The sequence below is a fragment of the Triticum urartu genome, chromosome 5, assembly GCF_003073215.2.
Source record: "Triticum urartu cultivar G1812 chromosome 5, Tu2.1, whole genome shotgun sequence".
Taxonomy (NCBI): domain Eukaryota; kingdom Viridiplantae; phylum Streptophyta; class Magnoliopsida; order Poales; family Poaceae; genus Triticum; species Triticum urartu.
This window is the reverse complement of record NC_053026.1, coordinates 343915502-343925194: the sequence shown is the minus strand read 5'-3', so window position 1 is coordinate 343925194 and position 9693 is coordinate 343915502. Positions and strand designations below refer to the sequence as shown.

General features: G+C 44.3%; 1 protein-coding gene across 4 annotated transcripts; it reads left to right on the top strand.

The window, feature by feature from the left end:
- The first annotated feature begins 1051 nt into the window (after positions 1 to 1051).
- LOC125508927 lies at positions 1052 to 9411 on the top strand. 4 transcript variants are annotated; one of them, XM_048673736.1, is made up of 3 exons: positions 1080 to 1304; positions 4137 to 4280; positions 7584 to 9411. In XM_048673736.1, the coding sequence occupies exon 3, from the start codon at positions 7591 to 7593 to the stop codon at positions 9208 to 9210; it is 1620 nt and encodes a 539-aa protein (XP_048529693.1). In that variant the 5' UTR covers positions 1080 to 1304; positions 4137 to 4280; positions 7584 to 7590; the 3' UTR covers positions 9211 to 9411. The 4 variants fall into 4 exon arrangements, with proteins under 4 accessions (XP_048529691.1, XP_048529693.1, XP_048529694.1 ...); XM_048673734.1 differs by lacking the exon at positions 4137 to 4280 and having other exon boundaries at positions 1052 to 1304; XM_048673737.1 differs by lacking the exon at positions 4137 to 4280 and having other exon boundaries at positions 1300 to 1433.
- Positions 9412 to 9693: the final 282 nt, after the last annotated feature.

Below are 9693 nucleotides of genomic sequence, written 5' to 3'. Positions count from 1 at the left end.
AATATGATTGTCGAGGATGATGTAGCCCAAACCAATGATTTTGAAGCACCCGAAGAACAAATTAAAATCCCGGAAGATCAAGATGCAATTCAGCTTATGAAATTTCTACAGGTGCGTCAGAATCTTCGAGATCATCATGTGCACACGCAGCTACTCAATGATCCTGTGGAGCATATGTGGACTCATAATGAAAACCAAAGAGCTGATGTTTGAGTTGTGCACTTAAAATAAATTATGTAAACACTTCAGTATCAATATTTGTTATTTACGCGCGATATTGACTTGTATGATCGACGTGCATGGATTTTCATGGATTCGAGATTTCGAATTTGAGACATGTGGATGTCGTTAGCTAAATATGAGGACCCGTCCGGATGCGTTGGAGCTGCAATGATGTGGCAATCATAAACTTTATGGCATGTCATAACATGTTGTGTTATTTTATACAATTTTTTTGTCGTGAATGAGGGTGATGGTGTAGCCCGAACCAATGATTTTAAAGCATATGGAGAACAAGTTGAAATCACAGAAGATCAAGATGCAGCTCAGCTTACGAACTTTCTGCAGATGCATCAGAATCTTCGAAATTATCATTGGCACGCACGATGACTCAATGATCTTGTGGAACATATATGAACCCATAATAAAAATCAAAAAACTGATGTTTAAATTATGCACTTAAAATAAATTTTGTGTAAACATTTTGATATGAATTTACATGTATTCAAGAGTCCGGATTTAAAATATGTGGATGCCGGGAGCGACAGGAAGTCCCGCGTCTATGGACCGGCCGAATTTGCCAATGTTCTGAGGACCCTTATGAGGTGCTCATGTCCGCAATAGAAAAAACTATTTCCTCGCTATTCTACCACTGGTGAATCCATAATGAAAACCAAAGAACTGATGTTTAAATTGTGCACCTAAAATAAATTTTATGTAAACACTTTGATATGAATTTGCATGAACTCGAGAGTCTGGATTTAAAATATATACAGATGTCGGGAGCGAAATAAAGTCCCACGTCCACGGACGGACCGAATTTACCAATGTTCTAAGGACGCTTATGAGGTGCTCATGTGACGGTCAACCGTGCAATAGAAGAAACCATTGCCTCCCTATCCTACCACCGCCTTGCCCCCCACCCCCAAATTAACGTCCGCCGCGAAGGTCTTCCCCCTTCCCTGGAGTCACCAGAGCCGCCTTCTCGCCGAAGCAGGCCCGCTACCTTCAAGTGGAGAAACTCAGGCTTCCTCGCCTCCACCTCTACCTGGTTGGTGTGCATCTGGACGCGATTCGTTTCGTCGGTAAGGAGACGCTAGCTTGCATGGATCCAACTTCGTTTTGATCTTTCCTTTGCCGTGAGGTATTATCTAATCAAACCGTGTGCCTCATCTACGACATCCGGTACGAGTTGTCCCCATCCGACCGAGGCGGTGAGCATCCGCTCATGCTTTTCTTTTGGTATTACCGTATTAACCCTGACCTGGTACTTCTTATAGGAGTTTGTTTTCGCAATATTAGAATCGGCGGGTTCAGCTGAACCAGCATGCCCTGCTTCAAGTGTACCTCTTACCTTGGGTCTCTGATTATGTTGGTCTCGGGGATTCTTACTTCAATGTTGGTTGCCTTTTGTGTTCGTTATGTTTGTGATTAGGAGGCACATGTTATTTCACTATAAGAGATGTATGAAGTTAACCCTATTATGCGCTTATGCTTGTCATATTTGTTACTTCTCCTGTGTTTGGACATCTGTGGTCATCAAGTATTTGATTGGACCAAAACTCCAGCTTTCTAGGATATGGATTTCAGGAAATTCGTGCTATGCTTTTGGAATTTTATCTAGTGAAGTGATGGGAAATAATCGAATTTGAACTCAATTTGTAGGTGCCCGTTCATATATTCAATTATTGAGTTGCATGGCATGCTTAGAAGGTGGTTATGATACTTTCACTGCATGCTATGAAATCTACTCATTCCAGTCATGCATGACTTTTGTAGAACTAGTGGATCAACATTTTGTGTATTATGCTTGTTCCCCAAGTGAGCTTTTTGCAACCATACCAGATCAGAGGCATCCCTCTTCTGCATATAAAAGTATTACATATTTATTGTTAAATAAATCTCATATCTATCATGATACAAGGCAACCTGTTGGATGGCCTGATAGTCACGATTTTGAGGTGGATTTGATGTGAAACACGATGAACACGAAGAACATGGGAGAAAACTTGAGAGGAAACCCTCACATATACAAGATTCATCACCAAAGTACACAAATCTCGTGCCAAATAGAGATACACCTCAAGGATCCAACAACAAGGAAAAGTAAGTAACAAGGATAGTTCATCCCTTATCCAAGAGGAATTGGAGGTCTGTACAGATAGTCTTCCGAAAAACTCTAGGAGAGACGGATCTCGATAACCCAAGAGGATTCTTCTCAAAATTGGAGGTCTTGATCTCCAAAGAAGAGGTAGATGAGCAAAGTGCTCTCAAAAACTTAGTCTAAACTTTGCTAACCCTAGATCTAAGATGGAGCACAAAATATATAGTCTAGCCATGAAGAGAAGGTAGGTGGGGAAAGTTACACGGGCCAGTGGCCCTCTTCTCTACGTAGACAAGTCGGACATTCTAGTAGTATATTAGAGCTTCTCTCGCGCAGGCCTGGATGGTTTGATTTTTATGGCTTAATTCTCACGTGATGTCGAAGGATATTTGCTGATACCTACGCAAGAGCAGCTAGCTAGCGACACGCATGCTGCTTCGGCCTTGAGACTTGGAGCGCATGTGCGCCCTGGTCTGCCGACGTGCGCCAAGTTGCTAGCCTTTTGATTTTCCTTGATACACGAGTAGCAGTGCTGGTGAATCGGATATCTTGATGCTTCAGCTTCAAGTGACTAGCGTGGATAAAGGTTTTGATGAGCAGCACGCGGCAGTTGGCCACCAAGGCCGACAACCGCGTGACAACTATCAACACAACGGCGGTACATCAGTTACAGAGTCCTCAAATTGGAGAGCGGCGGCCGCCGTCGAGATCAATTGGGTCGGGCTAATTGCTAGCGCCGCACTCAATCATTGTCAACGCCAAAATTTCTTCTGACCCCGATCTTATTTGTCCGTCGCCGGATTTTTCTTTGCTGTCGGTTGACAAGCTCGGAATCAATGTAGACGAAATAGCCCATCTGTTCTCTGAGTTCACCATGCGGGGCCTGCATGGGCCACCACTGTGAGAGTAGAATCCGACATATCCCTCGATCGGGTGTCCTAGCGAGGTGAGTAGATGGAGGGGAAACAGGAGACCAGATTTACCCAAGTTCAGGCCCTCGTTACGAGGTAAAACCCTACTCCTGCTTGTGTGGTATATTGCGATAGGGGTGTACAAATTACAAGATTTAACCGAGGGATTGTTTGTTGCATATCGACTAGCTTGGCCCGACTTATATAAGTTACCAGGGCCTCTAGGTTTACATGGACCTAGTCAGCTATGTCGGTGGAGGGGAGTCCTCCACAGCTCGGCCTTCCTTGTCTTGAACAACAAGGCTTCCAGAGTCTTCCTTCTATAGGGCCATGGGCCGGCATGATGGCCCATGGCAGAAATTGGCCTAGGGGGCCTCGGGCCAGCCTACTTGGGCGATAATCAGAGAGGTGAGGCACCCTTTGGCCGTAGCACCGTCAGTTATGTTGTTTATGGGGCGACAATCACAACACATATGCCAAGTACCATCTTTCTTATGAACAATTCCTTAGTCTCTTTGAAGTTGACGCGATAAGGGGAGGAGCATCGGGAATGAGGTCGATCCTATGTTCAATCCCATGCAGTGGAGGTATGCTCGATGGGAAAACATCCTCAAATTCCTACAAAACGCAAGTCATCACACAAGGAAGCGTGGGTGAATCGTTAGTCAACATGACTTCATTTTTGTACAAGAATACAAAGTAAAGCACGTGTGATGGGCTCTGGCTCACATTCCTTTCTTGGTGGTTAAGAGGTTAATGTCCTTGTTGGCGTTCAACATGGAAGCACTCATTTTCGGCTTGTGACGCTCACTCACTTTATGGCGGGTCACTCCATTACTAGATTCCCATATAGCATGCAAAGGTTGAAGCTTGAGATTTATTGACGATGATTTGACTTGCAGTCATCGGCCGAAGCACATTCCTTGCCCTTCCACTTGAAGCTATAGTGATTGGTGCGCCCATTGTGAATGACACTGCGGTCATACTGCCAAGGGCGTCCCAATAAGAGATGGCAAACGGTCGTAGCGACCGCATCGCATCCCAAGGTATCCTCGTATGCTCCAATCTTGAATGGGACTTCAATAGTATGCTCAACCTTGATAGTGCTGGAATCACTTAGCCATTGCACTTTGTATGGATGAGGATGTCGCTTCTTTGTGAGATGTAACTTGGCGTGAAGTTCCTCACTTGCCAAATGGTGGCAATTACCACCATCAATGATGACCCTGATAGACTTTCCTTGGATGCCTGCTTAGTGTGGAAGATATGACATCTTTGGTCATCATCATTTTGTTGTTGAAGGTCAAGATCTTGGAGACAACAAGGGCGGGGCTTTAGTCGTTGTTGCAGAAGGCTTGATCATCTTCGTCTTTGTTGACTTGTCGGTGTAGCTTCCAATTCTTCTTCAATATAATATTCACTCTCCATCTTCATTGATGATCATGGTCCGCTTGGTGTGGCGCTAAATTGACTTGTGGCTGTGCCCCTTGTAAGTCAAGCATTCATTGCTTGGATTTTTGGTCGAGACCCTTGAAGGATTTGCAGGAGTAATTCTAGGCCTGGGAGCGCTTGAAAGGAGGACGACTTGGAGAGGTCGCCGGTACTTTGGAGCTTGATGGGGCACCACTAGTGGCTGTTGTCTAAATATAAGGCGTCGTGCTTGGTGAAGCTTGAGTGTTGGTGTTGAAGTTCCGTGAAGTGTAGGAGTACTTGCTGTACTTACATCTTCTTGCACTTGTTGCTCCGTTTTTGTTGTTTGGCGAACCAACTCTAGCAAGTAGTTGTATGGTTGGAAATCCGCAATCCGCTTGATTAGGTGGTTGAGTCCATTGAGGAAGCGAGCCATTGTTTGCAAATCGGATTCCTTCACATTGGCTCAGAGAATTGCGATTTCCATCTCCTTGTAGTACTCTTCGACGGTCTTGGTGCCTTGCTTGAGTACTTGGAGCTTCTTGAAGAGGTTGCGGGTATGGTGCATGTGCACAAATCTCGCTCTCATGACTTGCTTCAATGGGGACCTCTCCTTGCTCTTGTCAATGTTCTGTGAGTTGTTCCCACCATATGTGGACGTACTCATCAAACTCGAGCGAGGCCATTGCCATTTTTCTTCACCTTGTCAAAGTTGTGGACACGGAGCATTTTGTCCACGTTGAGTGCCCATGATTGATATTCACAAATGGATGGCTCACAAGGGTAGTGGCAAGGAAGACAAAGTTGTGTGACGGAATGACATACCTCTTTGACACCTCTACCTTGACAAAATCGGAGGGCACCCGCCTTGCTTTTGGTGTTTGTGTTAAAAGGATGACATATCATCATCGTAGCCGAGCTTGGTTGTTGATGGAGGCGGTGTAGGGGCTAAGTTCTTTTGGGCGGCTTAAAAAATAAGCTGTCTCTCCCCAGCTTAAAAAATAAGCCGCTCCCTAAATTTGTTGTGACTTCTAAATTAATTATACCATAACTAGTTCAGAAGCACAAATGAATGAGGGAGACGGCTTATGGGAAAAGCTGGGGAGGAGGCGGCTTATATTTTAAGCCGCCAAACGAACTGGCCCTAGATGTACTTGGCATTCTTGTTGAAGAAGCCGGACGTCGAAGCCAGCAAGATGCCCAGCTTGCTGGCAAAGTTGCTGAAGTTGTAGTCAAGTCAGACCAAGGTCGGATAGTCCGATATTCTGGACTAAGTTGGATAGACCAACTTCGCCTAGGCTGGTGTGGGTCAACTTGAGGAAGAACTCGAAATTGGAGGTAGTTAAAGAAAATCAAAGGCAGATCAACTCACATATCACCAGATCCGTGGATCAAATCTAACCAAAACTCACCAGAAACAACAAATCGCTTGAAATCGGGTGACTATTTTTGTGGGGATTTTTGAAACTGGGAAGAACAAAAACAAAATTTGTCTAGAAATATGAGGGAGAGGGACTCCAAATTGTGGCAACCTGCACATGATACCAAGTGATATGGGGAAGCTGTTTGGTGGCCTGATCTTCACGATTTGAGGTGAAACACGATGAACAACGGGGGAAACATAGAGAAAACACTCACATAGACAAGATTCACCACCAAAGTACTCAAATCTCATTCCAAAGAGAAATACACCTCAAGATCTGAGGAATTGGAGGTGCTGATCACCAAAGGAGAGGAAAAGAAGGTAACAAGGATAGTTCATCCCCAAATCCAAGAGGAATTGGAGGTCTTGAGAGATAATCTTCCCAAATCTCTAGGAGAGATGGGGTCTTGATAATCCAAGAGGATTCTTCCCCAAACTGGAGGTGTTGATTACCAAAGGAGAGGTAGATGAGCAAAGCTCTCTCAAGAATTTGGTCTAAACTTTGCTAACCCTAGATCTGAGATGGAGTACGGAATATATAGTATAGCCCTGAAGACGTAGGTAGGTGGAGAAAGCTACACGGGCCTGTGGCCCTCTTCTCTGCGCGTAGACAAGTCAGACATTCTGACATAAGTCGGACAGTCTGACTTGTCGGATGTTCCGACCCCATGTCCAACATAGTATTGTCCTGATTCAGAGAGCAATGTGGTAAGTCGGACCCTATGCTGGACATGAAGTCCCGAATATCTGACTTGTTGGACATCAGGTCGAATGTTTGAATCGGAACATCTGACTTTGTCCAGAGAGCATTTTGGTAAGTTGGACTATCCAGCAGGGTTTGGTCCTTGGTGATGTTCCTCGCTTCCTCTTCGAGCCCCTTCTTCTCGTTGCTTGAATCCTTCATATCTAAGAATGCACAATGTTCCCTAATGAGGTAGTAGCCACGTCTCATATGAGTGTATAGGAAGCTCTACTAGGAAGTCATGTCGGTTTCAATGGTTCAATTGGAGCTTGTGGGGTTGATGATGGGTTCGTGGTAATGTCCATAGGATGCATCGTATCACCATGGGTTTATGGTCGAAGTTGCAGAAAGCCCCATATCTTGGCCGGTGTTCACTTAGATTCAGGTTTTATGGGACTATGGCTGGACAAGTATTTGTCCTAACCAAATCACAACTTGATTGCAGCTCAATGGCAGAGCAGATTCACAAAAGAGGGAATCTCTACAGTAGGAAACTTTGTCAGAGACCACAGAAGGGGCTAAAATTGGTGGGGTTCCTTGAAACCTTATTACCATAAAACCTGGGTTGAAGTGCCACTAGCTAAGAAACATGGGGCTTTATTTATCTACGGTTTTGTGAAATTTATTCTCACTTTCTCAGGGAGATTAAAGAGAAATCTGTTTTGTCTGATTTGACATCTGGTGCACCACACTTAAAATGCTACTATGATTAGTAAACATATCAACTTGACATATTCTTAGTATTCATCTTTTCTTTGCAATTTTATTATGCAGAAACATAATGTCTTTTGAAGATAATGCAATGGCTAGTCGTATCACCTCGCCCTCATCAAAAGCTATGGTATCAGAATCAGATCTTCGGATAATAAATGTTGCATCAAATGTGGATCATTCTCAAGCAAATAACCAGGCAAGTGCAGTCCTCGGTCCAGTGGCTATCTTTTGGGACATTGAGAACTGCCCTGTTCCAAGTGATGTACGGCCAGATGATGTTGCTGGGAATATACGGATGGCATTACGGCTGCATCCTGTTGTTAACGGTGCAGTTACAGTTCTCTCTGCTTATGGAGATTTCAATGCTTTCCCTAGAAGACTCAGGGAGGGATGTCAGAGAACCGGAGTCAAACTTGTCGATGTTCCAAATGGGCGGAAAGATGCTGCTGATAAGGCTATACTGGTAGATATGTTTCTCTTTGCTCTGGACAATCATCCACCGTCATCCATTATGCTTATATCTGGTGATGTGGACTTCGCTCCCGCTCTCCATATACTTGGTCAGCGTGGATACACCATTGCCCTTGCGATTCCATCTTCAGTTACCGTCTCATCGGCTTTGAGCAGTGCTGGGAGTTTCGTGTGGGACTGGCCTAGTCTTGCCCGTGGTGCAGGCAGTGTACCCCCCAGATCCTTAGGGCATCGTGCTGCTGATCCTTTAGTCTGTCCTAACAGTGTAACACCGGGGAAATTTCCTGACATACAGACTGAAGAGGAGGCCATTGTTTATATGGGAACTTTTAGGAATGAATATGGTGGCAGAACAACCAGCAACCAGATTAATTGCTATAACTCTTCACAGGTCACCGGAGAATCATGCAAAGCTTTCTGTACTCTGGCGGATGGCAGTTGTGGCACCGGCACGTCATCGAGGTCACATCATGTATTAGGTGGTTTGAATGAAGTCCCAGTGATAGACCAAGGATTTACAGGCGAACAATCATGGTGGGTTCGTCCCGGTGACCTTCAAGGCTTGAAGGGTCAACTAATAAGGTTATTTCAGTTATCTGGTGGATCTGTTCCACTTGTCCGTGTTCCTTCAGAGTATTTAAAGCTGTTCGGAAGGCACCTGTATGTAGCAGAATATGGAGCTGTAAAACTTGTTCATCTTTTCGAAAAGCTGGCTGAGTCTTTTGTTGTCATAGGGAAGGGTCAGAGGAAGATGATTTGCCTACGCAATTCTGGTGATAGGAACATGAAGAAATATCCAAGCACACCAATAATTTTGAAAAATGAAAAGAGATTGAATGCTACTCTCGAGGAAGGTACTAGTGAAGCATGTCAGCAGTTGAGCAGCTCATCAGAAGATCTCTCAGAGGATGAACAGAATATTAACCCTGACGTAGATGGAGCATATGTGTTTGATAGCCATCTATACAAGTGCAGAACAGAGGTCGAGGCTCTTCTTGTCTGTTACTTGTCGTGCCCTCTTCCACTCTCTCATTTTGAGTCCCTGTATGAGCAACGGTACAAGAAGACTCTCGACTACCAGAGCTGTGGAGTTGATGGTCTGGAGGAACTGCTTAACAAGTTAAAAGATGTTGTCGAATTGAATGTAGATGAGATCAGCAACATGAAGTTCATCAAAGCCAAGTCACCAAAATGTAGTCCCTCAAAGCCATGTTAAATAGTGGTTGTCCTAATATCAGTAGTATAGTCACGTGAGTACTTAGGATTTTGTTTCCTCGCTGAGCATGTTTGTCAAGCACTGGGCTGACGTCTATTTTAATCATGTCGGTGGGATAGGAGCAGACGTGCAGTTGCACAGCAAATGCTTGCAATATTATCTTGTTCTGCTAATCTAATCGAATATTGGTTGCTTCATTTATTGAATAGTGAACCATCTTTTGGCTGTTCGCCACTTGTATGCTTGGATACCTCATTCTTGTTAGGTTAGACATGACTTGTTTGTCGCACTGCTGAATTCGGAATGTAATCATTGTCAACAGATATAATGATTATTATTCTCTACAGAGGATCGTCATCTTCTAACAATGCATCATAAGCTATTCCCAACACACCATTTCATTTCCGGTTTTTGCCCGCTTTTCCGTAATTAACTGGACAATTCTCTTCTACTTATTAATAGATGAGGCAATCTTTGCCTCCG